The sequence below is a fragment of the Podarcis filfolensis genome (genome assembly GCF_964270895.1).
Source record: "Podarcis filfolensis genome assembly, chromosome: 14".
Classification (NCBI taxonomy): domain Eukaryota; kingdom Metazoa; phylum Chordata; class Lepidosauria; order Squamata; family Lacertidae; genus Podarcis; species Podarcis filfolensis.
In genome coordinates this window covers 35,464,355-35,482,350 of record NC_139616.1, presented here as the reverse complement: position 1 = coordinate 35,482,350, position 17,996 = coordinate 35,464,355, and the positions used below count along the sequence as shown (strand labels likewise).

Below are 17,996 nucleotides of genomic sequence, written 5' to 3'. Positions count from 1 at the left end.
AACGGAACTCAGGGCATAATCTGGGTTGCTTTCCTATGCATGCCTTTTGAGCCTCAGGGCTGAGTAGATGTGATGTTAATTGTGTGAATTCCACATAGAGGTTGTGGGGGACGGAAGGAGCAGAATCTGAACGATGGAGGAGGGAGAGTCTATCCCTTCCACCCTGTGCCACAGTCCTGGTAAAAATGACATCCCTCTTTGCATTGAGAGGAAGTCTCCATTGTGGAAATCTTGGTTATTTGACTCCTGTTGTCACCACGGGTGGAGCTGTTCTTGTGATGCTACAACCAGGGTGCTGCCACAGAAAAGGCTCTTTTGTGCATGGATAGCTGCTCTTTCTGCTTTTGCTTCTTTGCCATGGGAATCTCTTCATAGATCAAATCAATTCAGGCTGCAAAGACCTGCGAAGTGTTGCCTTTTGAAGTGGGTGGATTTGTCTGTTTCAGTTTCTCATTTTTCCAATCTTAAGTAGAGTTTTCTACATTTCCACATCGGTTTGCAGTATAAAATAAAGTCCTTATGAAATTTCACCAGCATTATAGTACATTAATTTATACACACACACGCTTTTTTTTTTTTTGCAAACCAGTTTTTCCTACTGTAATGCTTTTTAGTATGTTACTTTCACAGATATATGCATTTTTATGCACTCTTTACCCCCATTCTGTGCATATTTGTACACTCTACTTAGCTGGAGAACTGCATTATAAAATTCAGGTAAGTGCAAATTTCAAAGAATGTCTGTGTTTCAGCTAGTGTGTTATTTCAGGAAGTGAAAATTAAATAGGTTCACCTTTAAGTGCAAACCATTAAATTTCTTTCCCCCTTCCTAATCATGTCTAAAACAGGGGATGGGATGCATTTTTGTGCATTCTGCTTTCAGCATTTGGATAAATGTGAATTTTAAAGGATGGCTGTGTTTCAGTTCGTGTTTTGTTTCAGCAAATCTGGATTCAGTAGGTTTGCCTTTAAATGCAAACTGAATCAAATTCCTCCTTCATCCCTTGTTGCCTCTGTAGCATCCTTGTCTTGCGAAAGATCAGAGATGGTGCTTTGTTAGCCTTTCATTGATTTGTCTGGTTTCCTTCGATGCTGTAAGCGTGGGCCTCTGGTGGTTTGAGGCTTAAAGTGAGATTATGGCGGTTTTGTCTCTGGAAGCCCATCTCTTTGATGAGGGCATTTTTGGTTTTCAGACAAGGAAAAGGTAACATTAAGGCTTCTTGTCGGTTCATGGGTACCCACTTAAATCAATAAGAGGAAAGCTGTCCTTTGTGTTGTGAAAGGAGGATAGCAGAATTGTCTGATGTTGTGGGGGGGCCTGGGCAAGCTGCTATTCCTTTATTTCCCTTTAAGTTGACAACTTCTCTTCCTGCAGCAAAGATGAGGCTATTTTGGTTTTGGGAAACAGGTAGAGAGGGGGAGATGCATGAACGAGATAAATGAGCTCTCTCACTCACTTTTTACAGCACCATTCCATTTCTTATGAGAACTCCAGAAATAGCTGTGCTGAGGTCTAGAATACAGGTGGGGGGTCTCAGCCCCAGAGCCAAATGCAGCCCTCCAAGCCTTTCTATCTGGTCCTTGGGACCACACCTCCTCCCTAGCCACTCCCCTTTGTCCCAGGCCATACCTGTCCCAAAGCCCTGCTTTGCCCTCCTTGTGTGTTCTTGCCTGGCTGGATTGTGTCCTCACACTCTGATCATGCCTCTTGCCTCCCTGGTTAGAGGACAGAAAGTGATGTGTGTAGGAACTAGCCTACTGTACAGAGGCACTATTTACATTTGTTGCTCTGCCTATGTTTGCCTCTGGCCCCACCCACCACTGCCACGTAGCCCCTGGGTTGCCCAAAAGGGGATGTAGTCCTCAGGGTGATCAAAATTCCCCATCCCTGATCTGTAATGTTGGACTTAGTGCCAGTCTACATGTTTAGAGAAATTGCATGATATAGTCCTCCCAAGACTAGACCATTTCAGATGGTTGGGGTTCATGCTTTAATACTTTCCTGTAACCATATTCTTAAAAAGAAAGAAAATAAATCCTTCTTGAATGCTGAAAACCTAAGGCCTGGGGCTGGATCTTCTGTCCTGGGGATTTCCCCCCCAAAGGTAAAAACAGTCCCAGGGCAAGAGAGAGTCAGAATGGGACTGTAACATTTGGGGAAAGGTGGGTTTGACTTTCCCCCTTGATGCTGCTTATTTGCTCCACAAGGGGGGGGAATCATGTTTAGGGGTAGCATTTGGCTCAGAAGGTGCTGTTGGTGAATTTCTGCATTTGGCGTCCCTTCAGGGTTCCACTTTATCCCTAAATCAGTGCCTGGAAGTGGCCATGGGCTGGGTAAGGGCCAATAAATTGAACAGAGGAACAAGGCAGAGGAACTGTTGTTTAGCCCTGCCCCATGAATCCTTCAGAAGTTCAACCTTAAAAACTCTGGTGGATTTTTGAGGGATGTTGTCACTCAGCAGCATGGCTCAAAGTGAGATGATAGTGAAGCCAAATTAAATTATGTCTGCCTGAAAAGAAGTGGGATGATATCCTCATCCCACCTCAATCATGAAAATTAACCACTGGATCGACTTCAAAATGGCCGCCCCTTGAACTCTCCCGACATATCAGCCAAGTCTGCATCAGAAGGTGCTTTAGGGCAGGCCTCACATCCCTTCCTGGCCTTGAGATCTTGAGCATCATCTTCATTGTATTCCCTGCTTAGAAAATAGTTTCTATTTATTGCTCTTTTAGTTTTTCTATCCCTTTTTGTTGGTGAAAAAATAATGTGGGCAGGGTGAAGCTTGCCTCTGGCACACCTCAGGGGACTGTATCAGTTTCCGACTGGTTAATGACCTGCAAAGTCCTTAGGATTTATAACCCCTTAAGTACTTGTTATGCAAGAGCCTTAGAATTATATTCTGGGAAAATAAACACTGTACTCAACCCACAGTATGCTGAAACATAACAGCTGCGAAATAGAAAAATTATTTACCCCAAATGTCTTTAGGAAGATTATGGAAGTCGTCGTGATTTATAGTGAGAGACCAAAGCACCTGACTTTCATAGGCCATAAAATAGCTATACTGGGATCAGGAAAGGCTCTGGTATTAAAAATGTGAAACAATCAAAATTAAAAACTTTGCAACCTGTCAATCCTGGCAAATGTAGTGCATGGGTGCTAAACATTACCTGCTTCATTTATCCCATTCTCCTGCTCCACTGCACAGTCATTTTGAAAGTATAGCCGAACTTCAAAATAATAGATAAAATACTGCTGAGCAGGATGCGGGTGGCGCTGTGGGTTAAACCACAGAGCCTAGGACTTGCCGATCAGAAGGCTGGCGGTTCGAATCCCCACGACGGGGTGAGCTCTCGTTGCTCGGTCCCTGCTCCTGCCAACCTAGCAGTTCGAAAGCACGTCAAAGTGCAAGTAGATAAATAGGTACCGCTCCGGCGGGAAAGTAAACGGCATTTCCGTGCGCTGCTCTGGTTTGCCAAAAGCAGCTTAGTCATGCTGGCCACATGACCCGGAAGCTGTACGCTGGCTCCCTCGGCCAATAAAGCAAGATGAGCACCGCAACCCCAGAGTTGGCCACGACTGGACCTAATGGTCAGGGGTCCCTTTACCTTTACCTTTACTGCTGAGCAGATGCAAAGTTTTAAAGGCTGCTGTTACCACAGAGCTTTTCCCATTGGTGTTACTTCAATCAGGTTTTCATCCCTCAGTGGCTCTTACCTTAACCTTTTTGTAATATTGCTCTTATTGGCAATATGTGTCACCTGAGCGGGTGTTACATCCATGCTGTGGATTTGCAGTCTGGTAAGAGAAAATTGCATTGCATGATTACAGTACAGTACATTATTTAGCCTTGCTTAATTGCAACACAGTGTCACAGGCTTCTGGGCTAGGGTTCAAAGTACTCTGCTTTGTAGACATCTGGTCCAATTTAGACCAGTTAGTTGCACAGGTATTGCCAGTGCACATGGCTTTGCTTGAGCCCTTGCCATTCTAATAACTGTGTTTTGCCTTTCACCCAGGGTCTGTTATCTGTCCCACCACTCCAGAAAGGTGCACTTTCAAAGGGATCCTGACTGGTGCTGCCTTTCTAGATTTCGTATCGCTAGGAAGTAGCTCTTTAGCTGTTCTCAGCTGAGCTGACCCAGACAGCATAAATAATAAGATAAATGTTGGACTTTGTTCAGACAGCCTCTTGTTGCTTATTATGCTATTTAGCACTAACCTTGCAAGTGCAAGAACTATTTGGGTAAGTTATTTGCATTGAAATTCTACCCATTCTGTGCAGACTCTGCTAATTCTCCAGTAAGTACTGTTTGGATGAGAGGGATGCGGGTGGCGCTGTGGGTTAAACCACAGAGCCTAGGACTTGCCGATCAGAAGGTCGGCAGTTCGAATCCTCTCGACGGGGTGAGCTCCCGTTGCTCAGTCCCTGCTCCTGCCAACCCAGCAGTTTGAAAGCACGTCAAAGTGCAAGTAGATAAATAGGTACTGCTCCGGCGGGAAGGTAAACGGCGTTTCCATGCGCTGCTCTGGTTCGCCAGAAGCGGCTTAGTCATGCTAGCCACATGACCCGGAAGCTGTACGCCGGCTCCCTCGGCCAATAAAGCAAGATGAGCACCGCAACCCCAGAGTCGGTCACGACTGGACCTTTGGTCAGGGGTCCTTTTACCTTTACCTTTACTGTTTGGATGAGTGAAGATCAGCAAGGAATTAGACTACTGGGCTCTACCAGACTCTCACAGTTTTGGGTTGGAATTCAATCCTATCCTGGCTAATTCAGGTTACATCATGCGTTTAAAGCACTATGATATGTCTTTAAACAGTCATGGCTTCCCCTAAAGAATTCTGGGAGCCGTAGTTTGTTAAGGGCGTTGAAAGTTGCTAGGCCACACTTATTTCGCTCCCGGAGCTGCAATTCATTTGGTTGTTAAACCACTCTGGAAACTGGAGCTCTAGGAGGGGCATAGGGGTTCCCCAACAACTCTCAGCACCCTTAATAAACTACAGCTCCCATAATTCTTTAGGGGGAGCCATGACAGTTTAAAGTTGTATCGTAGTGCTTTAGAAGTATGGTGTGAATGTACTCTCAAACCGCACACTTAAAACAAATACAGTGGTACCTTGGGTTAAGTACTTAATTCGTTCTGTAGGTCCGTACTTAACCTGAAACTGTTCTTAACCTGAAGCACCACTTTAGCTAATGGGGCCTCCTGCTGCCACCGTGCCGCCGGAGCCCAATTTCTGTTCTCATCCTGAAGCAAAGTTCTTAACCCGAGGTAATATTTCTGCGTTAGTGGAGTCTGTAACCTGAAGCGTATGTAACCTGAAGCGTATGTAACCCGAGGTACCACTGTATGGAGCTCTTGTGAAAGAACCCTGCTTGTCTAAAAGACTGGATTTTGTGCAAAAAGGAAAATGATGGGGAGATGTACTAGACAGGGATAAGACTTGCTTGATGCAACATCATCTGCTCTCCTTACAAATTGGGATGCCTCCTCATTAAACAGGTTGTCTGAAAGTGACCTTTAGCCCAGTGGCATCAGACGCTGCTTTGCAGGCCAAAGATCCCAGAACAGGTAGGAGGTAATGGCTGCTTCTAGAACAGACAATACTGGAGGTGGGCCAATTCAACTTCCTATGTTCCTGTCACCAAGGGACCTGTCACAGACCACGAGTCCTGAGTGTGTTGCTAAATCGGTGCAACCAGCACCAGCGGCATAGCTAGCCGCACCAGCGGCATAGCTAGCCGCTCAGGCACCCGGAGCGTCGCGTGCGCCCTCCGCCCAGGGGCGGGACAAGCCACCCATTGAGCAGGGTGCACTGGGGCAGGGCGCGCTGCATCAAGCTTCATCACCGCCCCCCCCCCAGCTGTAGGGTGGCTGAGGGAGAGGCGGCGGGCTAATGCAAGCCCCACGCTGCCATTTTGGGCAGCATGGAGCCTGCAGGTGCCCAAGTCACTGTGTCACATAGCCCATAGCCATTTTGTCACCCCCTTCAGGGATGACACCCGGGGCAGCTCGCACCCACCGCACCCCCCTTCCTACACCACTGGAGACCACCTGAGAACTTCCTGCCGCAAAGCATTTTACAGTGGTACCTCAGGTTAAGAACTTAATTCGTTCCGGAGGTCCGTTCTTAACCTGAAACTGTTCTTAACCTGAGGTACCACTTTAGCTAATGGGGCCTCCCACTGCCGCCGCGCGATTTCTGTTCTCATTCTGAAGCAAAGTTCTTAACTTTTTCTGGGATAGCAGAGTCTGTAACCTGAAGTGTCTGTAACCTGAAGCATCTGTAACCTGAGGTACCACTGTATAATGTTCCAGGTGTTGCAAAGAGCATTTTCTGATCTGCAGGACACGACACAGGTGAAGACAGAGGTGTTGTTTGGAGCCTATTCTGCCCAAGCCCTGGGCTGTCTCCTCTCACTCAGAAGGAGGTTCATAGCCTGTTGTGTTTCTTTCCTCTTCAGTAAGCTGCCCTAAGCTGACTTGAAAGACAAGAGGGCGGTTTCTGTTGTTATGGAAAGGTGTAGGAGGTTTCTTTTCTTCTTACAACAGATAATTAAGAATTCAAAATAATACTTGGGTTATTGTAGTGCATAGGATCATAGGAAGCTGCCTTATACTGAGTCAGACAATTGGTCCATCAACTCAGTGTTGTGTGCACTGACTGGCAGCATCTCTACTGGGGTTCAGGCAGGAGACATTCTCCCAATCCTACCTGGAGATGCTGGGGATTGAACCTGGGACCTTGTGCATGCAAGACGGAGGCTCTGTCACTAAGCTGCAGCCCTTCCCCCCTGTGATGCTGGTGTTAGATGAGCTGGCCACTAGTAGGCCAGCTAAGGATGTAGCAACACATGGGCCAATGCCAGTATGTAATTTGTAAAAAAATTCTATATACCACTGTATCATAAAAATATATCACAGTGGTCTACAACATATAGTTCCTACACACTCTGTGATGTGGCTTTGGGGCCCACAAGAGATTTCCTTGCTTCAGGTACCTTTTTAGGGAGCGAGATGTTTTCATCTGTTGTGTCTCTTGTTATTTATTTTTGAAACTGTTGCTGACCTTTACCTCTGATGGCTGTTTGTTATTGCCTCCGGACATGGAGTCTAGTTGTGCAAAGATGCATTTTGCGGAGCTTTGTGCCGTCTGTCTCTCAGGCCATCGGAGTTTATAAGCCTCATTATTGGTTCTACAAAGTGTTTTTCATTTTGCCTGCACACTACAAAAAAAGGAGCCTGTGCTTAAATCAAAGCCCATGGTAATCAAATTCCACTTTATTTCCCTTTTGCATAAATATACTTTGCATAAATATAGAAGACACAGAAACATGCAAAATCAAAAATGGTACAAATGTATTCTGTGGTGGGATGAATGTATGGTGTGCTTTGATCCTGATCAATGTAGCATCTAGAATGACAAGACTGAATGTCTCCCTCCCCCTTCCCCTCTTCCCCTTGACCTTTAGGGTGCACCCTTTTAGACAGCATCCCAGATCAGAAGTTCTCAGACTTACGAATTTCCCTACATTTCCCTGTTCTGCCTGGTTCACCAGCTGCAGCCTTTCTTGGACTGAGAGCATTTAGCCTCAGAGATTCATGCTCTAATAATTTCTCAGGTACTGTAATGCACTCTTCATGGGACTTCCCTGGATGATATTCTAGAAGTTGGAGATACTGCAGAATACAATTCCCAAGTTACTGCACTATGCAGCAAATGGAGATCATAGCACTGCCTGTCATTGTACCACTGCTCCAACTGCTTCTGAGCTACTAGGTCCAATTCAAGGTGTTAGTAATAGCCTACAAAGCCCCAAATAGCTTGAGACCCAAGAGTGCTTTCACCAGTACCTTCCAACCCCAAATCTGCAATCTAGGGAAGAACCCCTTCAGTAGGAGAAGCTAAATACATATATTTTGGAAAACAGTGTTCCCTAATATAGTGGTTTAATGCTCAGTCCTTCGTCCCAGGGAACTCTGGGAACTGTAGCTCTCTGATGGAGAATAGGGGTCTCCTAACAACTTAGCCCCACCCCTCTTAACAAACGGCATGTCCCAGAGTTCTTTGTAGGAAGCCATGGCCATCAAAGGGATATCATAGTGATTTAAATGCATAGTGCGAATGTGACCGAAGAGTTCTTCTCTGCTTCGCTTTCTGGAAGAGAAGCAGTCCTTGTCATGGAGGACTGGTGTCATGTTTTAAATTCCAGAGATTAAATATCGTACGTAACTCGTAACAAGCTCATTCTGCTGGCGCTGATCCTAATGTAGCCAAAATGACACCACCCAGACAGAAGGAAGATGTTCAGCAAAATGCCAGAGGTTTAGTAAAGGGTAAAGGGACCCCTGACCATTAGGTCCAGTCGCGGACGACTCTGGGGTTGCGGTGCTCATCTCGCTTTATTGGCCGAGGGAGCCGGCATACAGCTTCCGGGTCATGTGGCCATCATGACTAAGCCGCTTCTGGCAAACAGAGCAGCACACAGAAACACCATTTACCTTCCTGCTGGAGCAGTACCTATTTATCTACTTGCACTTTGACGTGCTTTCCTACTGCTAGGTTGGCAGGACCTGGGACTGAGCAACGGGAGCTCACCCTGTCACGGGGATTCGAACCGCCGACCTTCTGATCGGCAAGTCCTAGGCTCTGTGGTTTAACCCACAGTGCCACCTGCATCCCATACGCCACCTGTGTCCCATGCCAGAGGTTTACAGAAGCACAAAAATCCTTCAGGGGGAAAAAACCCTGAAGGGGTAGGTGTCTCTCTCTCACACACTCCCAGCAAAGAACAGCCCAACCCAATGAAGTCACAGCATGTTTGGTATAGGGTTACCAGACGGCCCCGGTTTCCGGGGACAGTCCCCAGATTTGCAGATCTATCCCTGGGAAACGTGACAGCAGCAGCCTCAGCAGTCCAGAACCAGCCTGGTAGCGCAGTTGGCTCTGGCTGGCTTCAGGAGCTACTCGCTGCTGTGGTGCCCGCTGTTTTTCCTCGCCGGAAGTCCCCATATGATGTGTGTGATCTAAACTGCAGCATTTTGTTGCAGGTTCTGTTTCTCATCTTCTCTCTCAGTCCTTGTCTGAATTAGGAAACATCTATCTCCAAAAGGGAATTTACTGATATTTGATTCCAGCCAGCTCCTGAATGCAGGGCGAGTTCAGACTTGCCTTGCCTTACGTCCTATTAAAGCAGGCTATTTTGTTGCATCAGTTTTGCTGCCGGGATTCCTATGAATCTACACCCAAGTCTATTGTTCAGGGCTTTCATGCTGGAGTTAGCAGGGGCTATTCTCTCATACGACCTCTGACAATGGAGGTAGAACATAGTCATCCTGGCTAGTAGCCATTCATAGCCTTACTCTCCACAAATTTGTCCAGTCCTCCTTTAAAGCCATCTGAATTGCTGGCCATCGCCTCGTCCGGTGGGTGTGAGTTCCATAGGTTTATTGCGCACTATATGTGAAGAGAGGTACTTCCTTTTATCTCTCCTGAATCTTCCAGTAGCCAAGGTGATGACAGTTTGAGCTAAATGACTTCTAGAATATTTTCCAGCTCTTTTGGCTAAGATCAAGTGTAGTATCTAGAGTATTTTCCAGCTCTAATCCTAGGCTCTTCTTGAGACATGCAACTCTTTGTTTTGTAATTTTGCCCAGTTCTTCCATCACAGGAGACAGCAGAACACTTCTTGGAGCAGGTCTCTCTATAAGATGACTGTCTGGTTGTGAATTTGCTTTGCTTGATTAACTGAAAGCTCAAATCATTTTCTTCCTCAGAGTCCTGGAATCTTGTGGCTCCTCCCTTCCGAAGTGAAAGATGGTTCTGCTACGGCAGTTTGGGCTTCTTCTCTGGAAGAATTACATCTTGCAGGTAAGATTACAGAGAGTCATACAACATGGGCAAGAGGGTGGAAATGGAGAACAGAGATGTGGAGGTCAGACCTCTGCATTCTTGCTGCCAATGTACCTCGCTTTAAGGCCCCATCTGCACTATACAGTACATATATTTAAAGCTGTGACATACCACTTTAAGTAGTCGTTGCTTCCTGGGAAGTGTAGTTTGTTAAGGCTGCTGAGAGTTATTAGGAGACCCCTATTCCCCTCATAGAGTTACAGTTTCCAGAGTACATTGGAAAGAGGGATTGACTGTTAAACCACTTAGGGAATTGTTCGCCATTTTGAACTAACAATAAAATGAAATAATAAAATTTCAACAAGGCATTATTTCAAGAGCAAAGCAAAGCAAATAACCAATGTGAACAGCTAGGAAGGAAAGTGTTTCTCCCTGTGTAGCTCGTACAAGACTTGGGCAATGCAAACATATCTAACTAAGGCGTGTTTGTTTTGCTTCGTATTAAACGTTGATACGTCCCTGTGGGCTGGATTGAAAGATGCTTAATTGAGATTTTGGCCATGGACTGATCCTATTATCCCATGCCAAGGTTAATCACCTTTAGTCTCTCTCTTATTGCACCTGTCAGGTGTAAATGGATCTTCCATTGCGAATCAAAGAGCCCACTAGGTCATAAGGTGGTGGCCTACAATTGCGTATCCGTGTGTTGGTTGCACAACTCATCTGCCTCATCTGCACTGTATCAGAGGTCAGTTTGCATAGAAGGCTGGTTTTATACCAAGTCCATCTTGACCATCAATCCCCCTTGACCAGGGGACTGGCAAAGCTTCTGAAGGGTTGTGTGCAACCTTCCCAAGCTCTGTGGCTTGAAATCCTTTTCAGCGGAGATGCTCAGGATGGGATATGGAGCCTTCTGCATCAAAGCATGTGCTCTACTCCAGAGCTGTGACTTCCCCCCGATGATTGTACACTGCATATGAAACAAAGGTAGCATAAACCAAGGCTCCCCAAACCACAGGGTTTATTCAAGTGGCATCCGTAAAAATGCAATTAAAAACCATACAGCATCTAGCACAATGCATTACAGTTGCTACAACAGGCAGAAAAATTATTCCGTGTTCCGTCAAGACCCTCAGGAATTTTCAAGTGGGGGGAAAAGTTTGGGAGCCACTGGTGTAAACAACAATCTTGTGGCACATTTAACAAAATTAGCGGAGAATAGCTCAAATTACCCAATGCATGAAGCATTTCCCTGCGTTGCTAGTATAAATACATATGCTTGGGAGAGGGAGAGAAATGTCAACCATAAAGTGTCAAAACCAGGAAGGGCAAAAGTACAAAGGGATATCTCCAAAGGGATAATAAAATATTAACTCGTACAAATATTCCCTTCACAAATAATAAAGATATGTAAAAATCAATGTATTCGCCACCTGTGAATTCCATCATTGAGAATAAAGGTTCTATAAAGTCATAAATGAGCCAGACATTTATATATACTAGCGTTACTGAGTGAGTATGTGCCTCAGTTTTTGTATAAGAAATTACGTCATGCCATATGGGGTGGGGGGAGGTTCATTTGAGTTCTGCCATTTAGATACTTTTAGTTTATGAGCGCTCTTGTCAAGGAGGGCAATTTGCCAAACCCTAGAGTACCAACAATCCAGATCATTAAGACTGAAGTTCGACAGTAACAATTATATAATAAGCAATGGCCATTCACAGAAGGCACCTCCAGGCAAGGGTTTAATACTTCAAACAAGTCATTCACCTATTGCAAACAAGTTACTGGCAAACAAGTTTCTTGAACTTACTGGATTTTCCTTGGAAAGGGTAAATTCTGATTCATTGCGGGGGGTGCTACAGGGTGGCATTTTGATGCTGTCAGTGTCATTTGGATGCTGCAAGGGGAGGGGAGAGAATGCTTCATGCACCAATCCCACAATACACAGACATCCTGACATTGGTTAGGTAACTGGCTCAAGTAGTGTGTCCGTGTGATTTATCATGATTCAAGCCACAGGTGAGAGAATTGCATTATGACTGCAGAGGAAAAGTTCCGCTTGATCCCAGCACGTTATGTGAATGTATGGGATTCCTAGCCCACTCTGATAGGTACAAGAAATCCTATGTACACTGCACATTGATAGACCCAGCAAGGAGGAGGAACAGGCGAATGGTTTAAATGCTTTATGAATTTCCTTGGCAATTCATTGCTTAACCATTATCATTTTTGTTTGTTTTTGTTTTGGAGATTGCGGAACTGCCTGTACTTTACTTAATGAATAAATGTCTTTCCGAAACATCCACCCATTCCACCCACCTTTTTCATCCAAACCAACCCCACCCCCCAGAGCCCCATTTCTTGTAACTTGATCTGCTTGCAAAGTCTTGTGTAGAGTGTAGTAATATATGTAGAGTGTAGTAATACATATGCAAGGCAATTACAAAAGCTGTGGTCGCTCCTGATCGCATGTCTACAGCATTTACGACTGGACTGGCAGCTCTTCTCCATGGGTGAAGATCTAGATGCCTTGGCAAGTTCTATCTGCAGTTGCTGTAAAGGCGCATGAGCAGAGACTGGCTCTCTATGCTTTGTTTGCTAGTTCAAAGGAGGCACGAAATGGCTACATGAGGAGGAGCAAGTCATCCTCATATCTTAGTTTATTAAGCTGAAAAGCTTATTGGTCCCAAAGATGCTACAGTGCTCTTTGGACTTGATCTAGCAGTGATCCCTTGGATACGGTCTTGATCTCACTTGATTACAGGTATGAAAGAGAAATGGCCAAGATGAAAATTCAGTGCCCTGGAATTGCTTTTTAGAAATAGTTCAATAAGTTGGCAAATAATTTACTGCAGAAACAGAAAGTTGTGTCGTCGTCATCGTTATTAATATTTTTAATTTAATGAACTTAGTCACTTTTTTTTAATAAAATGTAACTCAAAGTGATTTACAACAAAATAGCACATACAGTAAAAGCAACATAGAACTAAAACACACTTAAAGCTAAAAACACATTCAAATTTATAAAAAAGGAGGCCTAAAACGTCCCACCCACTGAAGGGCACAATAGATAATTAAAGACGAATGCCAACAACAAAGGCCTGGCAGAAAAGAAACATTTTGACCTGGCACCTAAAGATAGGCAACAATGGTGTCAGATGTGCCTCCCCGGGGACAGCATTCCATAAGCAGGGAGCCAGCGCTGAGAAGGCCTGTTCTCATGTCGGCTGCTAGCAGACAGACCCTCGCTGATGGCTCAGCATGTCAATTCTTAAGTTCTAGCATCAGCAAAGAGTAACTTGCTTGGGGTGCAGCATGGATAGCAACACCTGATCTACACTTGCAGCCGTTTCCCACCCAGGGGAAAGGATTCCATGCCAAGCTAAACACATATACCTGGTTTGTTTTGCAGAAGCGACAGATTTTGGTCACGATCATAGAGATCTGCCTGCCATTGTTGTTTGCTGCCATCCTCATTGCCCTCCGTCACAGAGTACAGGCGGTTGACCACCCGAATGCTACCACCTATCACAGCCTTCCGGTGTCTCAGCTTCCTGTCTCCCCTCATTGGCACCCATACAACTTGGAGCTGGCCTATGTTCCTGCTAACAACACGGCTGTGAAGAGCATCGTGGAGACTGTGGCGAAGGCACTGGAAATCAATACCAAAGGTCAGGAACTAGGCAAGGTTGTCTGCATGTGCAAATGTTTGCTCCTCTGTAGAATAATGCCTCTGCTTAGCACAGGAGTGGGGCACCCCTTGGCGTTCTTTCTTAGTCTTTGGCTTTGACTCTGTCTACTGTTGGGCTCCTTACCTTCTGCTCAACTAGTCCCAATGGGTACCAGTTGCCACTGGATGGGGAAAAGTCTGGAGTTAGCTGGCTCTGCTTGTCACTGGATCTAGCTCCACCAGCTGTTGGACTCTCTGCCTTCCTCCCTACAAAAACCCATAGACACCAGTCACCACTTCTTGAATGAAACACCTTGCCGCTCCTGTTCCCCACCCCCACCTCGCACACTCATTGTGTATGTTTCGTTTTCCTTGCAGTTCGAGGCTTCCCTACTGAGAAAGCCTTTGAAGACTACATCAGGTTTGACAACCGCTCTGGCAATGTTCTGGCTGGCATTGTCTTCGAACACCTCTTAGCTCACAGTCAAGAGCCCCTGCCACTGCAGGTAAGGAGTTACGGGGGCAGGTTTCACCCAGGGTTCCTCAAATTGATGAAGCAGGGGTGGGGGACTTTTGTGGGCATGTGTGGCTGGGAGCCATCTTGGAAAATTTAACTTGGCCAGTGAGTGGCAGCTATTATTGTTGTTTAGTCGTTTAGTTGTGTCCGACTCTTTGTGACCCCATGGACCAGAGCATGCCAGGAACTCCTGTCTTCCACTGCCTCCCGCAGTTTGGTCAAACTCATGCTGGTAGCTTCAAGAACACTATCCAACCATCTTGTCCTCTGTCGTCCCCTTCTCCTTGTGCCCTCCATCTTTCCCAACATCAGGGTCTTTTCCAGGGAGTCTTCTCTTCTCATGAGGTGGCCAAAGTATTGGAGCCTCAGCTTCACGATCTGTCCTTCCAGTGAGCACTCAGGTCTGATTTCCTTAAGAATGGATAGGTTTGATCTTCTTGCAGTCCATGGGACTCTCAAGAGTCTCCTCCAGCACCATAATTCAAAAGCATCAATTCTTCGGCAATCAGCCTTCTTTATGGTCCAGCTCTCACTTCCATACATCACTACTGGGAAAACCATAGCTTTTACTATACGGACCTTTGTTGGCAAGGTGATGTCTCTACTTTTTAAGATGCTGTCTAGGTTTGTCATTGCTTTGAGTGGCAGCTATTAATGCACAGTTAATTAGCAGGTGCTTCCAGACAGCCTGTTATAGTGAGCATTCATTTTGCTTTGTTGCAGGGAGGTTAGACGATGTTGGCTATTTATAGTGGTACCTTGGTTGTCGAACTTAATTCATTCCGGGAGTCTGTTCAACTCCCGAAACCACTTGAAAACCAAGGCACAGCTCCTGATTGGCTGCAGGAGCTTCCTGCACTCAAATAGAAGCTGCGTCAGACGTTCAGCTTCTGAAAAACGTTCGAAAACCAGAACACTTACTTCCAGGTTTGCGGCGTTCAGGAGCCGTTTGTTCAGCGACTAAGCCATTCGGAAACCAAGGTTCTACTGCTATGAGTAATCATTTTTATTTGTTTGCTGGGAGATTAGCTTTTGCCAGTTTTTCTATATTGTTATGTGGGTTTTTAAAATTTTAATTCCTCTTGCAGGTGAGTTACCGCCTGCGTTTCAAATACAGCCCTAGGAATGCCCCTCGGAGTGAGCAGACAGGCCTGAACCCTAACCTGGACCGTGATTGGCACACCAGCTACCTCTTCCCGCTGTTCCAGTTACCAGGACCCAGAGAACCCAACTTGCACGATGGAGGGACGCCAGGTGAGTAATCTCTGGGCTGGGAGTTCATGGGGAAAGTTAACCACATGGGCATCAGGGCACAGGAACAGAGGAAGCTGCCTTAGACCAGGTCAGACTCTTTGAGCACCATAGATTAGCACAGCCTCCCCCTGACTGGCAGTAGCTCAGGAGAGTCTCAGGCAGAGGCTTCTCATATTCCATGCCGCCTAGTACATTTTAAACCAGAGATGACAAGTATGAAACCTGGGACGTCTTGTGTGCAAAGAAAGTTATCTGTGACATGAACGATGGTCCCTCCTCAAAGGGATCTACCAGGCTGATTTTTGGTGTGTGAGTATGTATTCTGTTCTGCGGTTTTTATTGAAGAAGTTGTTATTTTAGGTTCTTGCATCTGAGGCCATTTAGGACCTTGCATGCTAATACTTTTTTTTTTAATTATTAAAAATTATAACAAGACATATTATCCAAAAACATATCATCCTTGTTTATTCCTCCATTTTTCCTCCCTCCCCCCTCCCACACAAAACCCACCCACTATTTTTTAAAATGGAATTTGCATTCAGCTGTCATAGCTGATGTATGATCTTCCTAGAACAAATTGTGCTGTTAACTTAATGAACTGTGTGGCTATAGATGTGGGTGAGGGCTCCCCTCATCAGATGGCAAGCAAGGCTTTTTGGGTAAATACACAATCTATAAATGACTGTTTTTTTCCCAAAGCAACTAGAAACTGCTTAAAAGCAGGCCCACTCTGCATTGCACACACACAGCCACGCTGCTCCACGAAGCCTCTGGTGGCAGGCACTGGCACAAAACTAGGGCATCGCTGGCCAGCACAGGCTGTGAGAAGCAGGAGGTCTCGTTTCCAGCTGCCTGCTTGTTTATCATTTAAAGGACAAGCTGTGTGCATCGCCTGCCTCTCTCTCGAACCCACTTTCATTGTCTCCTTGGCTCACTTACGCTGGAGGAGTGAGCGGTGGAATGCATTTAATTAGCAGCTTAACAAATGGCTGCAGTTGCAGAGAGTTGGCAGAACTGCCGGCACCTAGGCTTGGCATGTTTCCGTGTTAGTCATCTCCTAATTGGAACAGGGTTGGTGAAATTCTTCTGCTGCAAAGACACGATGACATTAGGCGGCTAATATGCACATCTTAGGTCTAGCTGCAAACTGCATGGATATGTCATTTCAACAATAGAAGGGAATTTATGGGGGTGGTAGGATAGGGGGCTTGGAAAGAAAATACAGAGATGATGATGATGGTGATATTGATTTATACCCTGCCCTTTTCCCTGGCATGGACTCAAGGCAGCTTACAGATAATATCTCTGCTGTGATTCTAACTTGTAGGAATTTAGGTTTCCAAGAAGTTTAAGGATCCCAGAGAGCACACTGCAGCTTTTGATCACACTCACATGATACGTTTAAAGCACATTTAACACTCAAGGCTTCCCCAGACAAACCCTGGAAACTGTAGTTTGTTGAGGGTGCTGGGAATTGCAGCTCTGGGATGAGTAAACTACAGTCCCCAGGATTCTTTGGGGGAAGCTATGCACTTTAAATGTGTGTTAAATGTGCTTTAAATGCATTGGTGTGGATGTGACCTTTTAAGTCTCATGTCCGCATGTATGTATGCATTTGCAGAATTATTTATATACCACCAATAGTATAAACTGTTGAGGTGATGTAAATGGTGAGACATTACTTTGTTGTTGTAATAAAATACTAGGTTGGCGATTGAGTATGTAATTATAATGGTGAGTAGAGATCATAGAGAGTGCTGGAACTAATAGGCCTTAAACTGTGGGAGCGGCTAGGAGAGGCCTGTAATTCCACACTGAACTTCAGTAACTGGCATAAGAAGTTATGCACATGTTTGCCATGTGAAATGTATTTGCTTGATTTACAGGCTTTGTTTGGGCTGAAGCCTTGTTGCTTGTTTTAAATAAATTCCCATATTTTGTTAGAGTCCGAACATCCTACTATAACTTAGCCTTCCTTGTTGATTACTAACAATAATTGCACTATCTTGCCTGCAGGATTGTAGTGTAAGACATGTGAAGCAAAGGCAAGAGGAAGGGAATGGAGATAGCCCCAAATTTAAAATAAGTCAGTTAATTAGACAGGGCATGGGAGCCTGGTCATTTTTTGAGAGGCGCTGACCTCCCTGTATCCTGTTTATTCAGCACTCATCCTGATTTGCTTACACGAAGTTTATGCAGGGATTAGATTATATCTCATTTTTATTGAGCATTCATTTTGATTTGTTTATGGAGCAGTTCTGTATTGTAAGAACATAATAAGAGCTGGCTAGGTCAAGCCAATGGCCTATCTAGTCTAGCACCCTCTTCTCCCAGATGCCTGTGGGAAACCATCAGGCAGGACCCAAGCACTATGATACCATTCTAAACAGCCTTGGCTTCCCCCAGAGAATTCTGGGAACTGTAATTTGTTTAGGATGATGAGTAGGGCCAGCCCAGCATGTTTTGCTGCTTGAGGCAAAAAAGAAAATGGCGCCTCCTCCTTCCCTTCCTTCTTGGCCTGAGGTCACTGCAGGAGACCTGGGAAAATTTGGTGTGCACACTTTTCTCTAGTAAAACTTCCTCAGCTACAGCTTTAGCTTCTACTGGATTTGTTGATTGGCATCAGGCTTATCTTGTGCAAACTCTAAAAATCATATGAACTCTATGCTAACACACTGAAGCAAGCAAG

General features: G+C 45.3%; 1 protein-coding gene across 2 annotated transcripts in view; it reads left to right on the top strand.

Moving 5' to 3' along the window:
- ABCA3 (ATP binding cassette subfamily A member 3) overlaps positions 1-17,996 on the top strand; it is a 75,431-nt gene that overhangs the window by 13,073 nt on the left and 44,362 nt on the right. For both annotated transcript variants that reach the window (XM_083584850.1, XM_083584851.1), the window contains exons 2-5: positions 9,787-9,880; positions 13,279-13,537; positions 13,915-14,042; positions 15,142-15,307. In XM_083584850.1, the coding sequence (XP_083440976.1) occupies positions 9,827-9,880; positions 13,279-13,537; positions 13,915-14,042; positions 15,142-15,307 (607 nt within the window). In that variant the 5' untranslated portion in view covers positions 9,787-9,826. The remainder of the gene's footprint in view (positions 1-9,786; positions 9,881-13,278; positions 13,538-13,914; positions 14,043-15,141; positions 15,308-17,996) is intronic.